Source organism: Micropterus dolomieu, linkage group LG08, assembly GCF_021292245.1.
Source record: "Micropterus dolomieu isolate WLL.071019.BEF.003 ecotype Adirondacks linkage group LG08, ASM2129224v1, whole genome shotgun sequence".
Taxonomy (NCBI): domain Eukaryota; kingdom Metazoa; phylum Chordata; class Actinopteri; order Centrarchiformes; family Centrarchidae; genus Micropterus; species Micropterus dolomieu.
In genome coordinates, this window is record NC_060157.1 from 2,266,333 (window position 1) to 2,283,959 (window position 17,627).

Genomic DNA, 17,627 nt, shown 5'->3' on the forward strand with positions numbered 1-17,627 from the left:
AGTAATGTGGTCATATTTCTTTGTTCTGGTTAAAAGCCTGGCAGCTGAGTTCTGGACAGTCTGGAGTCCATCAATAGATTTTTGGGTTAAACAGGTGAAAAGGCTGTTGCAATAATCCAGGCGTGATGAGATGAAGGCGTGTAAAATGGGCTCGGTGTCCTTAAAAGTTAACATAGATCGAATTTTAGCTATATTTCTAAGTTGATAAAAACATGATTGAACAAGCTTTGTGGTGTGCTGCTCGAAATTTAAATTACTATCAAACCAAACACCAAGGTTCTTTGCCACAGGCTTAATGTGATTTACTAGGGAACCAGCAGATGGCAGTATTTGATTTGCCATCTGCTGAGACCCGATGAGCAGGGTTTCTGTTTTGTCTGAGTTCAGCTGGAGGAAATTATTTGACATCCATTTTTTAACTTCACAAAGGCAGTTGTTAAGTGAACTCAGCATTCCAGGGTCTGTGGATCTGACGGGCAAGTATATTTTTGTGTCATCAGCATAAATATGAAAAGAAATGCCATGTTTATGGATAATATGTCCAAGGGGAAGCAGATACAAGGAAAACAAAATGGGTCCTAAGACCGACCCCTGAGGCACACCATATTTAACTGGACAGAACGATGAGACATAGTTGTTTACAGACACACAAAACTTCCTATTTGACAGGTAGGATGAAAACCATTCTAGGGCAGTACCAGAGATCCCCACCCAGTGCCTCAGTCTGTCTAACATGATGTTGTGATCAATGGTGTCAAAAGCAGCGCTAAGGTCCAGGAGTACCAGGACTGAGCACATACCTTCATCAGCAGACATTAAAAGGTCGTTGGTGACTTTAAGCAGGGCAGTCTCAGTGCTGTGGTACTTCCTGAACCCAGACTGAAACTTTTCAAATATTTTGTTAGAGCACCATCGGCACAGCGCGCTGCATGTTAGATGCAGTTGGATGGGTTCATGAGTTCACACAAACACACGGAAAACTCTCAGCGTTGATGAATATTCATGCAGTCGTTCGTTCTCACACTCGCTCGTTCTGTTTTCCTCTCAGTTCGACGGACAGCTCTCTCAGGCTGGATTGACACTCGTCCTGCTAATCTCCTTCTCTCGCCTCCTTCACTTTTTTTTTTTATTTCCTCTCTTTCTCCTCTACCGTGCAGCCATTACTTCTTCACTCCTTCCTTCCTTTTCCGTTTTCTTTCTCATCCTTTCATATCTCCTATCCTTGTTCCTAAGTCAAGTCTTCCTTTTCTCCTTCTCCATCTCCTTTCCTTGTTCCTCACTCTGTTTCACATACAGTTTGTTTTGATACACTTAAAATTATTTGGAATCTTATTTTGAAAATACATTTTGTGGCATCTCTGCCCATCCCTGCACATCCTTGGCTAAGGACCAGAAAAAGGATGTTTTTGAGAACATTAATCCTCCGCTGGTGTGCTCTGATCCTAAATCCAGCCCTACTTTGAAATGAAACACGTTGAGGTTATAAGTTAATTATGCACAAAACACAGAGTCCTTCAACATACAGCAGTCTGTGTGAGCGAGCTGTATATTTATATTTCTTATTTCACCATTTTCTGCTTCATTCTCCAACTAATTCTAGCGTTTCCTTCCGATGTGGAGAAACTCTAGTAGGCTGAAGCGACATCATCCTACAGAGACCGATTAAAAGCCTCAGGCTATTGTTGCCTACAGGTTTTTACAGTAAGCCTCTTTACTGCTTTGAAATGTGTTTAATATCTTTTATTTGCTTGTTTCACACAGCCTGACGCAGCCATTAACATATTTCATTTTTCTTATGCGAGGCTGAATAATATGAGCAGTTTGGTAGGGATATTAAAATAGTAAATTTTTATATGAACATAGGCTATTTATTTTAGGTTATTAGCTTTCTTATAGGCCTACTGCAGAGACTGGTCACGTTCCGCCCCACCTTTTGCGATAGGAGGTATTGAGGTGAGTTTTCAGCAGCCTAAATGTTGAGATTCAGCTCATTTTATGGCATGAATGGATTTTTCGTTTTGTTTCTTTGGGAAGTTAATTTAGAACAATGTTTGGAACACTTGAGTGTGTTAAATAAATAAATTACTCATTTTTGAAGTGAGGTGGAACGACCACTTATTCAGTGCCCGACTCTGTTAATGTGGAAACGCCGACACACAGCCGAGCTGAAAGAATAAGGCTGATATTTTCATACGGCTCATAAGAACACATCACATTATTATAAGTTAATTTAGGCATTCAGACTGTTGGCGATTTTCTGTCTCCCTGCATGTGTCAGCTGCAGCTGCATGTCGAGTTTCTGCAGTGTTTGCTCTTCGTCTGTAAAATATGCCGCTCTGCTGACAGTGGACTTGTTCATGTCATCTGCTGCTAACTCCGCCTCTTTTATGTGAACGCGCTCCCGGCTGGATCGGGAAACCCTGGGTTGAGTTACAGAGTTGATTGTTAAGGTTAGTTAAGCCAGATAACTAAAAGATATCCTGGGTATGTTGAACTCGCTTTGTGGCAGAGATGCTCACAAGTCTCTGAGTCCAAGTCTCAAGTCTCTCGTGGTTATTACAAATGTTGGATCACTGCGTTTAATCCAGGTTGCTTATAAAACTGCATAGCTATAAGGAATACTGTAACCTGTTCATTTACAGAGCACAACCATGTAATGTGCAATGCAATTATTGACGGCTTATTAAATACTGTAAGTCAACAAACCCTGTGACTCTCAAACCCAGTGTAACGTTAACTAAATAAAACTGTCACGTCACATGATCAACAATAGACCTGTAACCTCTTTCTAGCCAACAGTAATAATTAACATGATGGCAGCCAGCCGTATAATAATAATTACGTTAAATCGACCACCACAAGTTTGGCAAGCGAACAAACTTTCATTCATCTTTTCATAGCGAGCGACAGTCGGAGTTAAGCTCCCGTAGGTCGGAGCTGAAGCAAGAAGCAAGCTAACGTTAGATGGCAGATGCTGAGCTGGTGGCGTTTACTCACCACAGGTTACTAAGGTTCAGCGCTTCTTTGTTTGGGTCTTGTTGTATGAAGTTTTAAAGTTTATGATGAACGGCTCAGCAGCTGCCGGTGTTTGTCGTCCTCTCTCACGTTACAGGTAACGCAGGGAGGGAATAACAGCACGCTCATCAGACGTTTCCTAAAAATAAACATTGTTCACGAGTCCCGCACCTCGAGTTCGAGTCAAGTATGAAGTCTTTTGAGGACGAGTCTCAAGTAGAGTCTGAAGTCACTGTTGCTAAGTCCGACAAACTGTCGGCGCTGCCACTGTCTATTACTGCACTCCGGGAGAAATGTTGTCAAATTAGTTGGAAAAAGCGATCTCAGAAAGAAGCAGACAGTTTTGCATTATACATTTGAAGGTTGTATTCAGGCTGTTAAACTGACTCAGACTGAAGTGTGCCGATCACAGCACAAGTGAACCATCGCATCCCACGATGACTGAGACAAAAGACAACAATATTAAGGATCAACAGTGTTCCTGTCCAGCTGGTCGGCCTCTGTTCATTATTACAATCATTACAAAGCAGAACAGCAGGACTTTATTACGTTACACTCAGTAGGAAGTTAGCTAACTAACATTAGGAACAATCCACAGCCGACATGTTTCTGGATTTATTTTAGGTTTTGGAAAGCGAATACATCGTCCTCCTCCTTTCAGCCTCTCTGGGTAGCTGCTGTAACTATTACAAGTGTCCCAGGAACAACGTTTGACCAGATCTTCGAATAATACGGCCACAAAAAAAGCTAGAAAACGACTCTTTTAGCATTAGAGTCAACGGAGCGCAGCCATGAACGTGTGACAGCCCAGCCAACATTTATATGTGGGGCCCATATGGGTAGTAAATGAGCTAAAAAAACGGGCCCTATATGGGATTGTCCTTGGGTTCTATAATGGCCCAATGCCATTTGCCCACATTTTATGCAGGATTACACTGGGTCTTAGGTGGGCCCCAACTGAGCCCCATTTGAGTTGCCCATTGTAAGCCTATGTACTCGTTTCCCATTAGTGACCCAACTAAGACCACATAGGAAGCCAACCCAGATTTGCCCATTTGGGACCTTCATAGTTTAATGCACATGGGTCCCAGATAATATGCCCATTTTTTCAAGCATACCCATGTGGGGCCCAGATACACATGTTGGCTGGGAGGTAAACAGGTATTTGACTCACATTATTTGAAGCCGGAGCTCTTCTGCTTCATGGAGGTGAACTGGTCCCTGTCCTATAATGTCCCACTGTAACTGTTGTGGACAGAACTCTTCTTCTCTCTCTCCTGCTAGCAAACTGATCTCATTAGCAACGCTGACAAATGTGCTCACTCTGCAGCTCTTCCTTTAAAGTTAAGTTCTTTTTCCCCACTTTCTACAGTTTATCTAATTTGAGAGCGACAGTCTTAACTTTCTTTGTCCACATTAATGTCCACAAACAGTTCCGCAGTAGCGTCACAGTGAGCGCATCTTAAAGTTTCTGATACCTAATCAAAGCTTATTGAACTCACCTGGAGTCTCTGCTGTCAGAGTGTAATACCCCTTTTCACCACATACGCAGACTGCCGTTCACCAGCATGAAGAACCCCGGGGGGCGCTGTTTCACCACTTGTTAGACATGAAATGAACGCATAGAAGAGAAAGACACAATTATGGATGAAAAACTCACAGGTTTCTGTTTTTTAAAGGATTTGTTGTGGTTTTCTTACTCCAATATCATTGTACTCTGAATATATATATGTATGTATATATAGATGAGGACAAATTAAAGAACAAATCTGAATAAAAGAATGGAGAAACATATCGAAGGGCTCTCTGAACAGTTTGGTAAGTGTGAAAATGATGTGAATAAAATTCTGCAGCCTTTACAGTCACCAAATCTCAACTCACTTTCACACCTGTGGAAGATTTTGGAGCAACATTTAAGACAATACTCTCCATCCAACATACATAATATAATCTTCACATCTGTTTAACGACGTCTGTCTCTGATACTGGATGATCTGCTGGACTCGGGTCTCTCTGGATCTCAACGAGATGGCGTCGATAAATAAAGGTGGTGCATATAAATGAGGGGGCATCTTGTGGAGGAATGGTGTTCATTGGCTTTTGCTTTCATTTGTCACCCATTTGTATGTATTACAAATCAAGACATCTGAAAACATCCTCATGGACTGTGGGAACCTGTGACGTGCTGCCATTTTAAATAATTAATTAAGAAAATAATTAGAAGATTAACAGACCATTTAAAACAATAATACAGTACTGTTATGTGGCAGCTTAGATTAGAAAATGATTCCTTAATAGTGTTTCAGCATGCATTTTTATTATCAGCAACATGCCATTTTGACGTCAAAGCTTTGTTTAATATTCCTCCTCATAAATTAATCATCTGGAAGAACAAGCGTATTTTTTTAATGAAGAAAGAAGACTGTGAGTGATCTTTTTGATCGACATGTCGATGTGTGAATGACTTCACTGACTTCACTAAGTTAGTTTTAGTCGTCTCTGCTGGTCGCATTATATTTTCCCATAGGTGTCACTTACACTGGGGACGCTGGGGACATGTCCCCATCACTTTTTGAAAGCACTTGCCAAAAGTTTTCTGAAAATTAGCTTTCTACAAGAAATGTTAAATAACAAATAAAACTTGCACATGAATTGTGTTTCCCTGCATATAAATAAGCACCATAAGCTGGTGCAGAAAATGTCTCTAGAATTCAGGAAATTAAGAGTTTAATGCTCAAAATCTTCTGGTGGAGGACACCAAGTCCCCCATTCAAACACCCCGTTTCATCAATAAATATTTATTCTAAATAGCATTGGAGTATCTTGTCTCGTGACTCCAATATTGTGCATTATCATGTGTCGTGGACTAAGTGTTTTGTCAGACCCCTATTCTGAACCCTTAAATGTCCCCACCACTTTTCAACACCCAGTGACGCCCTTGTATTTTCCAACAACTTATGATCAAAGAATTGATTATAAATAATCCAAAATGCAATAACAAAGTGATAAAGAGCTGGAAATCATATAATAGGTTATATTACCTCCAACTAATATTCTTATATTAAATTTAAAGACATTATTTTTGGAATAATTTATACCGTATAACTTAAAACATAAAAAGCAGAGTAGCAGTTGGACGTCTGTCCCTTTTACTGGTCTCGTGTGGCAGCGCGTTTGGACAAATAAACGCAGGTCTCATTTAGACGCCTGGTCTGGTTTTTCTAAAAGTTCTCTGCATCTTTAAAACCTCTTTCAGCCCACTGGGTCTCCTGCTCGAGCTCCAAGCTGCTTAGATCGTGCAAACAAAAATAAATGTTAAAACTTTTGTTAGTGTGGACATGCAAAACACATCCGTTAGATCGGACCAGGACTGTTCATTTTATGGAAACAATTCAGATTTACCGGCATGGTAAACTTAAAGTTTGATAGCAGCACCATCTTTGTTGAGCGCACGTTTTGCACAAATGCACAAATATAAGGTGGGTGAGTTCAGTGATTTAAGCAATTTACAGGATGTTTTTCAAATTTGGAAATACAGACACAATTTCTGCTACATGGACAAAATTAAAAAGCCATTTCCATCTCCTCTTTTCCATCTCCTTTATCTTCCCCGTCTTCTTCTGCTCCTCCATCTCACCTCGCATCACCTCTTCACCTCCTTTTCTCTCTTTGCGCTCCTCTCTCTTCGTCTTCTTCCTCTTTCCTCCATCTTGTTTGTTTTCTCCTCGACTCTAAATGAAACTCAACGAAACACGATTGTTCTCCTCTCATCAACACGGTAAGAGGCAAACATCAGCACATCGGAAGGAGTCGCTGTACAACATCTCATCCCCAAGAGGCGCGGAAGAAAAACAAGCTGCTTTAATTTAACTGAAACCAAATAGATTTCTAAAAGTGCTTTTTACTTTAAATGTCAATACAAAAAGTCGATATAGCAAAAAGCCTTTCTGAGGAGGAATAAAAGACGACATGAAAAGGCTGAACAAACAGATGAAAGCTGGACTCCTGCAGCTTCCAGACTTTTATAACCTGACCTTTACCCGACAGACGGATCAAACGCACACAATAACCTGGACTGGGAAGCCTCAAGCCCTCCGCAGGAAGGGCCGGAGCCGGACTCCGCTGAGGATGTTTTATCAGTCTGCGGTGGCCTGTTTGCTGTTGCATTGTGGGGCAGCAGGCTGAGGGTAGAGGACGCTGACAGAATCAACAGACTGATCCACCAGTGACGACGTGCTGCAAATGTAAAGGATTTTAATCCATTTCAGCATTAAAACAGTCATGATTACTAATACTTCTTCATTACACAGTCAAACACTGTCCATACTCCTGTTTAGATGTTTATATTTTCTTTTTTGTGTTTGTATTTTAACTTTTTATTACTCTCTTTAATGCCAACGTGAGCAACAGTAACAACAATTTCCGCTCGGTATCAATGAATTATTCCTGATTCTGAATTAAAATCTCCCAAAAAAATAAATGTAATTTTCTGTACCTGATCATAAAAGTTTGCCTTATATAGATGATGTCTGCAGACTGAAGGTTCGCCCCACAGCAGGAGGACAGCGCCGCCCTGTGGCCACATGAACACACTGCAGCTTCAGCTGTAAAGTGAATGTCAGGGTGGAAGGATTGAAGAATGATGCGTTTTATGAGTCACATGAAATTTTAGCTTCTCATTTTTTCGATGTGATCAATAACGGAACGCAACAGGAAACCTAAAATCACTCAGTCCAAAAGGCATCTACAAAGATTTAGGGAGTTGCTTCAAAAATATAACTATCGATATCAAATATTATATTTATTTCTCTTCAGAAAACCTGATGTACTTTACAGCAGTCTTCTGTGTGTATTCTTTATTCTTATCCAGAATAAACTGATTTTAAAGATGCATCTTTAATAAGAAAACTTTCCTCTGTTGTCGTACTGCTTTTATAGCTCATCACATTGACTTTTTAAACATTTATTTACCACCTGTCAGGCTCAGATTCCCGTGATGTTTCCTGTTGTTAGAAATATTCAGAGCAAAATGTACTTAAAAGTATAAAAACTATGCAGAAGAGCCCGACCCAGGGAGAAGTATTATTAAATATATTAATTGCAGTAGTATTACTGTTATTGATGCATTAATGACTAACAGAACTTAATTGATCATATTTTGTTTGTAAAATCACACCTCAAAACTGTACTTGAGTAAATGTGTTTGGTTAGGAACAAGACGAGGAGACGTTACTGATCCGAGTTCATCTTTAATGACACAAACAGCCGATCCGCCTCATCCTACATCAATAAATAAACACGCTACTGAAAAATTAAAGGAAACATTTGGTGATTCAGAGTCTGGAGATGAAACCAATCAGCTGACAAAACGTTCAGTGTGTATTTTATCTGTTTGACTGTCGGCGTCAGACTCAAATAAAACCAAAGAAAAGGACAGGAGGAAAAAAGAAACAGCTTATAAAATGTTGTGACGTCCATAAAGAAAGTGAGCTGCTGCCTCTCGACAACCCGCACAGGAGTTCATATTTCTGCTCGCGGATGTTTCGCGCTCTCTGGTCAGTTTTTAAGATGAACCGAGTCGCATCTCTAGTCCCACTAAAAACCTGACGTCCGGCTCCAGGTTCACTTGTTAGGTAAAAATAACTAAAGACATTTTTAAAAAAAATAAAGAATTAATGCACTAACTGTCATTAAAATGGTGTTCGGTTTCATTGATAGAGACCTGATACTTTATGATAAATCACGCTGATATTTGCACATTTAAAAAAAAAATAAAAGGTAACGTCGGTGTTTTTAAACAGATTTTAGCGTAAACTGACTCGTAAGGACAAAACGTTTTCAATCTGTGCAGGAGATGCTTCAGCCGGCAGCCGAACCTGCTGCTACGTCCACAAGAGCAGCTTCTTTTTTACCAGCGGCGGGCTCAGACTGGAAAGGATCCCTGCGAGGGGCTCCCGGTGACCCCCCTTTGTTTTTAAACAGGAAACTAAAGTCACGCTCGAGCTCAGATCTCGCTCTGAAATCTCACGAGAGGAAAGTTGTTGCAGGAAGACGCCGGTGAAAACATGAGTCTGAGAGGAGTTTGTCGTGCCGGAGTAACGTTAGGAAATAAAGTCTCGCAGGCAGCACCTCTACGTCCACAACAAACTCCTCTCCCCTCGCTTCCACCGGCGCCTTCCTGCTGGCCTCTCATGAGATTTCAGAGCGTCATTTTGACGGTCGCCCTGAAGGAGAACGTTGCTGGCTGCCAGCTGAAGCCATCTACTGCAGCGAGTCCCAAAAACCTTTTGTACCTTCTCGTCATTTTGACCCCAAAATGTGTGAAAATACATTCAAAATAGCAAAAGTAACCTTTAATACAAAGAGAACTGGACTTTATCTCTAATTTATTTTCCTATTCTATCGAGTTTTTAGTGGAATATCAACTGTAAATAAAAACAGATACTGATACTTTTACATGCACAGGTGGAGGGACTTGACTCCTGCCTGCATACAAACAACAAGCTCAACTATAGAGATAAGGTAGCCTGTACGTAGCCTGACAGACGAAACCCAGGGCGCCTTAAAACGCTCTTAAAGGGGAAGTCCACTGATTTTACACAGAGTGCGTTTCCCACTGCAAATATTTTTAGCACAAAGCGTCTTCAGACGGAGGTCTGATAAATGTCCTCGAGTGATGTCACTTGAGGCGGCGTCGGATGAAGACGAGCTCACCGGGCCGCCGTAGCTCGCGGCTCATCTCTGGCTACATTTGCCGCGACTGCCATAACACGCCCTGATCTCTGGGTAAATTGTTGGCAAAACAAAAGAGGATATCTGCGGTTCTGCTGCGTTATCCTTTTTCAAACTATTGATCAGGAGTCTGACTGATTTTAAAAGGTGGGGAGGGACACGCCCCCACCGCCATTAGTGAATGAATGACAGCAAATTAATAAAAAGACAAATAAAAGCTGAGAGACATTTTGCTGACTGCGCGTTCAGACATCAGGCGGCACTCGGGCTCGTGTCGTGTCCTGCAGCGGCGGCCGTGACGCGTCCACACGTGTCACTTCCTCCCGCGGCGATCACGTGATGAAGACTGCGCTGAGATGAAGCAGCAGCTGTTACAGAAGGAACAGAACACGAGTCGAGCAGCTTCTTCCTACACGACCGTCAGCCAGACGGTCACAAAGCTCGCGGCTTTGGTTCCTGTGACGGCAGCTTCTTCTTCTTCTCTTTCTTTATCCGTCGTTTCTACTGCAGTTGTCCCCCCCCCCCCTTCCCCCCCTCTGTCTCTCTCTCCTCAACACACACTATGTCTCTCTCTCTCTCTCTCTCTCTGGCCACCTCTCAGGTGCGTCTCCTCTTGGCTCCTCCCGGACTCGCCGGGTTGGAAGACGACAGCAGTTTTTCGGCGGCTCGGCTTCTCTTCCTCTTCTCTGCCTCCTTCCCTCCTCCTCCTCCTCCTCCTCCGCCGCCGCCACCTCCTCCTCCTCCGCCGCCGCCGCCTCCGCCTCCTGCCGCTCCTCCTTCACTCCCTCCCTTCTCCTTGTCTCGCTCTCCTCTCTCCTTGTCCCGGCTGCCGCTCGTTCGCTCCGACATCTTCACAGACGAGTTGCTGCCTGGAGGACGGACAGAAGCAGAAACGGCGTATTAGCCTGCGCACAAGATTGAATAAAAGGTGGCGTTCTTATCCAAGAACCAACAGCGCTTCATTTTAAAGTTACTGTAAAGCCAAAGTAAAGAAAGCAGAGTTATAATTCAGTCCAGGTCCAGTTTCTAATATTAATAAACTCTGGGATTTCCTGGTTGTCAGTTCGAGAAAACAAAAATATAAACAAGTTTTACCAAACACAGTTCATTCACAAAAAAAACAACAAAAAAACATTAAAACAATTTGTTTTGCTTCCGCCGACTCACAGTTCACCAGAGACGTTTACTGGAGTAGTTTAATAAGACGACGCTCCAGGAGTCCGACGCCTACGTAGGCAAATGAAGCGGAAGACCGACTTCTCCCCTGCTCCTCACTAGTCTGCGTCGGACGCCGTACGGACGTGCACGGCTCGTCATGAAGAGACGTTACAGAGCTGAACGCGGTAAATCCGAGTCATCTCACTGGTGGCCACAGGGTGCGTTTGTGAAGGCGAGTGAAAAACTGCACTGTTGTTAATTACAACATCATCTGAGCGATCGCTGGGTTTCAGTACACATCCCCACCCAGTCAGTCAATCAGACGCTATTCCGTCATTTTCGCAGTCAGAACACTGGAGCTGCTGCCTCGAGCGGTTAGTTTGTTTCTGTTACTATGTGATAGTTTGTTAAAACGACTATTTTTGTCAATGGAGTCTGGTGGCTTTGAGGAGAGAGATACAGCGACCGTTTGTCGGTTCGGCTATCAGAGCTGAGATGGAGGGAGGACGGAGAGACGGGTACCTTCTTCATGTGTAGCTGGAGGTTCTCTCTCCATCCTGAACTCCTCTTTGGTCTCCTCCTCTGAGCCCAGCTTCCCTACAGACACAGAGAGAGAGAGACATTAACTCACATCTGACATCGACGTAAAGCGCCGAAAACATTAAACATAAAGACGACACTTTGCTTCTACTGCAGGTAATACACCGACTATCCCTTTAAAACTAGCACGTGTTTACGTACTACATGCTGAACCAAACACACCGAAGAAGAGATCCACGGTCCGCAAGACTAAGAGAATAAAACGGATCTTCAGTTAAGCATCCGCATGTTTAAAAAAAGAACTTATTGTGAGTCGCTTTGCGTAAAAGCACCAGCTAAATAAACAGTTTTCAACAATTATAAGAGTGTAAAATGTTCCTGCAGACAGACAGCAGAGATCCTCACCTTCTTTCACCTCCTGGATGATGTCGTCGGGTAGAGAGAAGCTCTTCTCTGTGTTTGGAAACGGCAAGATCTCCGACTCGTGCTGCAACACAGACACGAGTCAAATACCAAAGGAAATGATGAAGATGAATGATGAAGTGTGTGTGTGTGAGCGCCTCCTCACCAGAGCCTGCATGTCGTACATCGTTCCCAGATGATCCCAGATGACGGAGGAGGAAACCTGCCGGCCGATGTTCTGGCTGAACTTGTCTCTGATACAGATCATGTGGAAGTGACGGTTCACACCTGGGGAGAGAGAGTTACACTCAGAGTCCGACCCATACGGGATTTTAAGATCGATACCAAGCGGGAAGCTTCCGGTCAGAAACCTGAGGCCGACGCAGAAAGTCTCTTAAAGCTGCATTCTATTGAACGACCAGCGGGGGGCGACTCCAGCGGCTGCAGAAAGAAGTGTGATTGTATAGAAGTCTCTGAGAAAATGTTTCTACTTGTCAGCTGATTTATTCCCTCAGTAAACACTTTCCTGATGAGTTTATGGTCTCAGTCGCTAGTTTCAAGTCTTCTTCAACACAGCATGATGTTCATTTAGTAAATTATGGTCCCATTTATTTTAAAATAGACCATAAAGCAGAGTAGGCTTCAGGGCGGGATTATCTGTGATTGACAAGTTGTTACCATGGAGACCTGTTAATCAGGTTAGAGTGACTCGTACCCTCGGCGCTGTAGCAAAAGCTCATCAGGAGTCGGCTGTTCACTTTCTCTGGAGAGCACATTTAGTTTTAAGCCTGTTGTTCGTTAGACAAAATTATCAGACCTGTTAAAATGACAGTTAACGTGACGCACTTAGCTAAACAAGCTAGCTTAGCTCCGCACACGGTCGTTAGCTCCACCGTCTCGTCCAAATATGGTCACGTCCGGTGCCGCTGGTTTAAAAAAAATAACCTTAACATGGCGGCGTCCTATCGGCCAAACTCGAGGCTTCAAAAGAGCAGCCCACAAACCAACGGGTGACGTCACCATGACTACTAGTCAGGAGACTTCTAACATAACATGAAATAACGCAGTTTAAAAAGAAACGTTGATTATTGTTACAAATAATACTTTGAACAAAAGTACAGCTGATCGCTGTGTGTTGTCAACAGGGAGCTGCAGAGCGCCCTCTGGTGGACAAACTGTACAACAACACCACCCACCATGAAGGACCCCTCGCTCCGTTTCTTTTGTCATTTATCAGCTGCTATAATAATTAACTGTATATGTACTACATTCAGTAACAAGGTTTGTATTATACCGTCTTTTCCAGTTGATATGATACATCAATGTGCATTTTACACTTCGAGCACATAATAACAGACTAATCCGTGTCAAAGATTCGATTTGATTTAGATTGTCAGCCAGATTGTGCTACTTTGACATAGGGCTGGGCGGTACAGCTGTATTTTAAGGGGTACCGATAGATTTTCATAAGAGATATAAAACTAGACGGCACCGTTTATAACGATATAGTTTGATATTCAGTTAATTAATAGATTTTTCCGTAAATTCTCGCCAGCGTTTGCTTCTCTCTCTCCTTTACCGCGAAATCCCACTCTTGATTTTGAAAAAATATCTAATTGTGATTATTTTGATTAATATTTCATTTCTAAAGGGCATTATTCTGATTTCCAGTGAAAAAACATTAAAATTAATTATATTCCATTTTATATCTCTCTCTCAGCTGGGATTGGCTCCGCCCCCCGCGCGACCCTGTACGCAGGATAAGCGGTTGACGATGGATGGACGGAATATTTTAATTGGCTGTTCAGCACTATGCTCCACTTTTGTTAAAAAATTTAATTGGGCTACTATTTTGATAAATCAGTTTGAGTCATTTTTTAAGGATAAACAGTGTGCAGATTCCTGCGTCTTCACGCGTCACTTTGAGAAACTGATCAACATTTTATAGACCAGACAACTAAACGATTAATGGAGAATATAATTGACTGATTAATCAGCACTGTAAGCTCAAAGCAGCTGAACACCTGAAGCTGCTGAAGTACGTCTGCATGTGGTCAGAGAGCTGAAAACAACTGGAATTAAAGCTGCAAGCGGCGATGAGCGGGCCCGAACACCTCCCGCTCGTTGGGGTGTGCCGCAGCCGCGCAGCCGTCGCGTGGCACGACTTCCTTCAAGTTTTTTGATCAATCAAAAAAAGCTTTGCAATTTAACATCGCAAGCGTCTTGGGAAGGCACAGCCCACATTTGAAGTCGATCTGATCACATCCCTCGGACAAGTTTGTTAAAATACGGAGGGTGTAAATGGAAAATCCTCGCACATTCAATCCAGTATGGCTGACTTCCTGTTGGGTTTAGGGTCGTGGTCCAAGAGGCTTATTTTTAAGTCTGGACTCGATATATATACCTACCAAGTTTGGTGAATGTAGGCCAAAGAGAAAGGAGGGGGCTTTGGTTTTGAAAATTGTTAGGGGGCGCTATTGAGCCATTTTTGTGCACCCGTGCACGTGACCCATATCCGATCGCTATTTTCACCAGTTCGGACGTGTGTGCAAAATTTCACAACTTTTCATGCACGTTAACCCCCCCAAAAAATGCATCCAATGTATAAGATAAATAAAAATAAGAAGATTACAGTAGGGTCCTCCAGCGGTCGCTGTTCGGGCCCTAATTACATCTCGGACGTTGATGTGAACGTTACATCGTCCCTGAGAGTTTAACACACTGCAGATTAAAAGCTGCTTAGAGTTAGTTAGTGTGCAGTCTAGAAGTGGCACACGGCTGGATTCAAACATCTGGATACAGACAGCCGTTTCCTGTTTCTCTCACTTTGGTTTAGTTCATATTAAGGTTGACAAGCCAAAAACCTGAACTGAGCCTGGACAGACCTGGCGGTTAATGTCTTTGATCTTTAAAAACTTCACTTCCTGCATTCTGGGGAAAGTTTCTGCATCAATTTATGGTGTAAATGTTTTTATGTATGTAAAAGGAAACCAAATTCAGGCGGCAGGTGACATTTCAAAATATATAAATATAACAGAATCTAAGTGAGAGCAGCTCTCAGATCAGTTTGTCCTGCAGATCAACTTTTCTCCTGTAACATCGTCCCTGCTGAGGCAGGATTTAGTCTTCCCTCCTCTTTGGTCATGTTCACAGAGAGAGAACGGAAAACTTCGCCAAAAAGAAACCGTGTCAACAAGTTGTTAAAGTTACTGACTGGTGCTGCAGGTTTTTGGATCATTTTATAATCAGTAGCTTGTTTTTCTTGGTTCCTTTTTTTGGACAACGCACATTTGTTTCTTTTTTAATTACATTGCATGTTTTCTTAAGCTTGGTTTAGCCTCCTGCGTAGGGTCTACGGCGTAGCCAGGCATTTATGCTTGTGCATCGGTGTGTCTGTCGTTCTGCAATTACACCCCCAAACGCCAGTCGGCAGTAGCGCTACAGCGTCCGCTGTGTTGACTTTTGCCGGCCGAGCAGGCTAACTACCGTTTTAACGCTCCGCTAACGTGAATGGGGGTAAAATTGTAAACGTGCTGCTGGTGTAGCCTTTTGTTACCGACTGAGTGGATCACATTCTGATAGCGAAACCAGTCATTTCGCTCAGGTTGTGGCGGTGAAACACATTGATCCACCGTGTTACAGCCGCCGGTTTGGCCGCTAGTGAAAGTTACTTCCTGTCGACCGATCACAGAGCTTACGGTCCCGCGTCACCTCGCAGCGTATTCTGAGGAGGTGCACGTCAGGCTACGGCGTAGTGTAGGGGGCTACGCAGAGGCTACGCCGTTGATTTGACGCAGAAGTATAAATCGCACTTTAATCTGCAAAAAAAACTTTCTCAGGGCTTTTTCATTTGTTATTTCACTGCAAGCTGTTTCAGAACGTCTTTAACAAATTATGCTTTAAAAAAAAGTGTCGGGGACAAAATCAGCCACTACAAGAAGTGGTGGGGACATGTCCCCAGCGTCCCCAGTGTAAATGACACCTATGCATGCTAGATATCTGGCTGGGGTCTGGCGAGCGCCGATAGATTGCCGATTTCCCTCCCGATAACAGCCCGACCGTCTGCGAGCTCGGCAACTGTCAAATCGTGTGGTGTGAATTTGGTTTAACTGCTCTGTTTCATACATCGGTGGATCAGCCATCGGGGGCAGTTTGGCAGGAGCCTGGGCATCGAACCGCCGGTTTTCTCCGATTAACAGCCGCCCAAGTTAACTAAACTCCTCAGACCTTGACATGATCTTCTTACCTGCTGTTATATTAATCAATAAATGCAATCAGCCAAACTAACCTGCTGCACCAAACACACACTAAAAAGTTCCACACAACCACATTTTATTTTGAAAGTATCATCTTTAGATTCATATTCTCGTTTTCTTCTACCTGCCAACTTATTTATTACCATTTATCTCTCTTTAATGCCTTGATTAGCAACACAGCAGTACAACATTTCTGATTCAGAGTTTGGGAGATTTTTAACGTCAGTTAAAACTGCAAACACCTGAAGTAACAGAGGGCCAATCAAAGTGTTTTGTCGGGACCTACTGGGACCCCGATCCCCAGTTTGGGAAACGCTGGGTTAAACTGGGAGAACTGGGCAGCCGTTAGCAGCCGTTAGCAGCTAGCATGCTAACACCGTTAGCTGTCTCTTACCGACGGGCTTGTGTCCGATCATCGCGTGAAACAGACAGACCTCCACCTCGTGGCTCCAGACCACCGAGTCCTCCCCGGGAACCAACCCCGAGTCCGGAGGCTTCTCGTCGGTCTGATTCAGCGTCACGTCTGCTTCTCCCATTTTTTTTAAAAGAAAGGCTAAAACAGGCTGGAAGAAGCTCCCGGAGCTAAAACGGCTGTGAAGCGGAGTCTGTTGTGCTCCGCCTGCGCCGGCAGCCGGAAGCACTTCTTTCTACTTCCGGGAGTTTATTGTTTCAGAATAAATGGTTTCACGGATCGCCAGAACAGAAATGCTGTATGTGCGAAGTTTTTTTTTTTTTTGCACCCCAAAAACTGCTTAATAATGGAGGAAATAACAATCAGAATAATAAACAAATTATTCAAATAATTTACGATACACCAGCCACGTCTCCAGCACAGAAATATGTTGCGAAAACTTTTTTTTTGAACCCCAAAAATGCTGAATAATTAAGTAAATAACAAGAAGAATAATAAACAAATGATTAAAGAAGGGCCAGATACACCCGCCAAATGAGACGCTTGGTATTTTTTCAGAATAAATGTCACAAACCTGCTTAATAATTGTAAATAACAAGCAGAATAATAAACAAATTATTCAAATAATTTACGATACACCAGCCACGTCTCCAGCACAGAAATATGTTGCGAAAACTTTTTTTTTGAACCCCAAACATGCTGAATAATTAAGTAAATAACAAGAAGAATAATAAACAAATGATTAAAGAAGGGCCAGATACACCCGCCAAATGAGACGCTTGGTATTTTTTCAGAATAAATGTCACAAACCTGCTTAATAATTGTAAATAACAAGCAGAATAATAAACAAATTATTCAAATAATTTACGATACACCAGCCACGTCTCCAGCACAGAAATATGTTGCGAAAACTTTTTTTTTGAACCCCAAACATGCTGAATAATTAAGTAAATAACAAGAAGAATAATAAACAAATGATTAAAGAAGGGCCAGATACACCCGCCAAATGAGACGCTTGGTATTTTTTCAGAATAAATGTCACAAACCTGCTTAATAATTGTAAATAACAAGCAGAATAATAAACAAATTATTCAAATAATTTACGATACACC

General features: G+C 42.6%; 2 protein-coding genes across 3 annotated transcripts in view; both read right to left on the reverse strand.

The window, feature by feature from the left end:
* Window positions 1-4,418, reverse strand: part of sulf2b (sulfatase 2b) — a 276,394-nt gene extending 271,976 nt beyond the window's left edge. For both annotated transcript variants that reach the window (XM_046055572.1, XM_046055570.1), the window contains exon 1: window positions 4,190-4,418. The gene's annotated coding sequence lies outside the window, so the exon portion shown is untranslated. The remainder of the gene's footprint in view (window positions 1-4,189) is intronic.
* Window positions 4,419-8,248: 3,830 nt separating this feature from the next.
* Window positions 8,249-16,738, reverse strand: LOC123974722 (MRG/MORF4L binding protein). The gene is made up of 5 exons (XM_046055580.1): window positions 16,498-16,738; window positions 12,014-12,135; window positions 11,851-11,932; window positions 11,428-11,502; window positions 8,249-10,616 (listed from the first exon to the last, which is right to left on the reverse strand). The coding sequence occupies exons 1-5, from the start codon at window positions 16,637-16,639 to the stop codon at window positions 10,345-10,347; spliced, it is 693 nt and encodes a 230-aa protein (XP_045911536.1). The 5' UTR covers window positions 16,640-16,738; the 3' UTR covers window positions 8,249-10,344.
* Between the last annotated feature and the right edge of the window lie 889 nt (window positions 16,739-17,627).

Excerpts from the sequence above, each read along its gene's own strand:
- LOC123974722 (XM_046055580.1), bottom strand. The coding sequence starts at position 16,639 with ATGGGAGAAGCAGACGTGACGCTGAATCAGACCGACGAGAAGCCTCCG. Across the intron at positions 11,933-12,013 it reads TGTACGACATGCAGGCTCTG|CACGAGTCGGAGATCTTGCC; the intron begins GTGAGGAGGCGC and ends TCTGTGTTGCAG. Across the intron at positions 10,617-11,427 it reads TCCAGCTACACATGAAGAAG|GCAGCAACTCGTCTGTGAAG; the intron begins GTACCCGTCTCT and ends TCCGTCCTCCAG.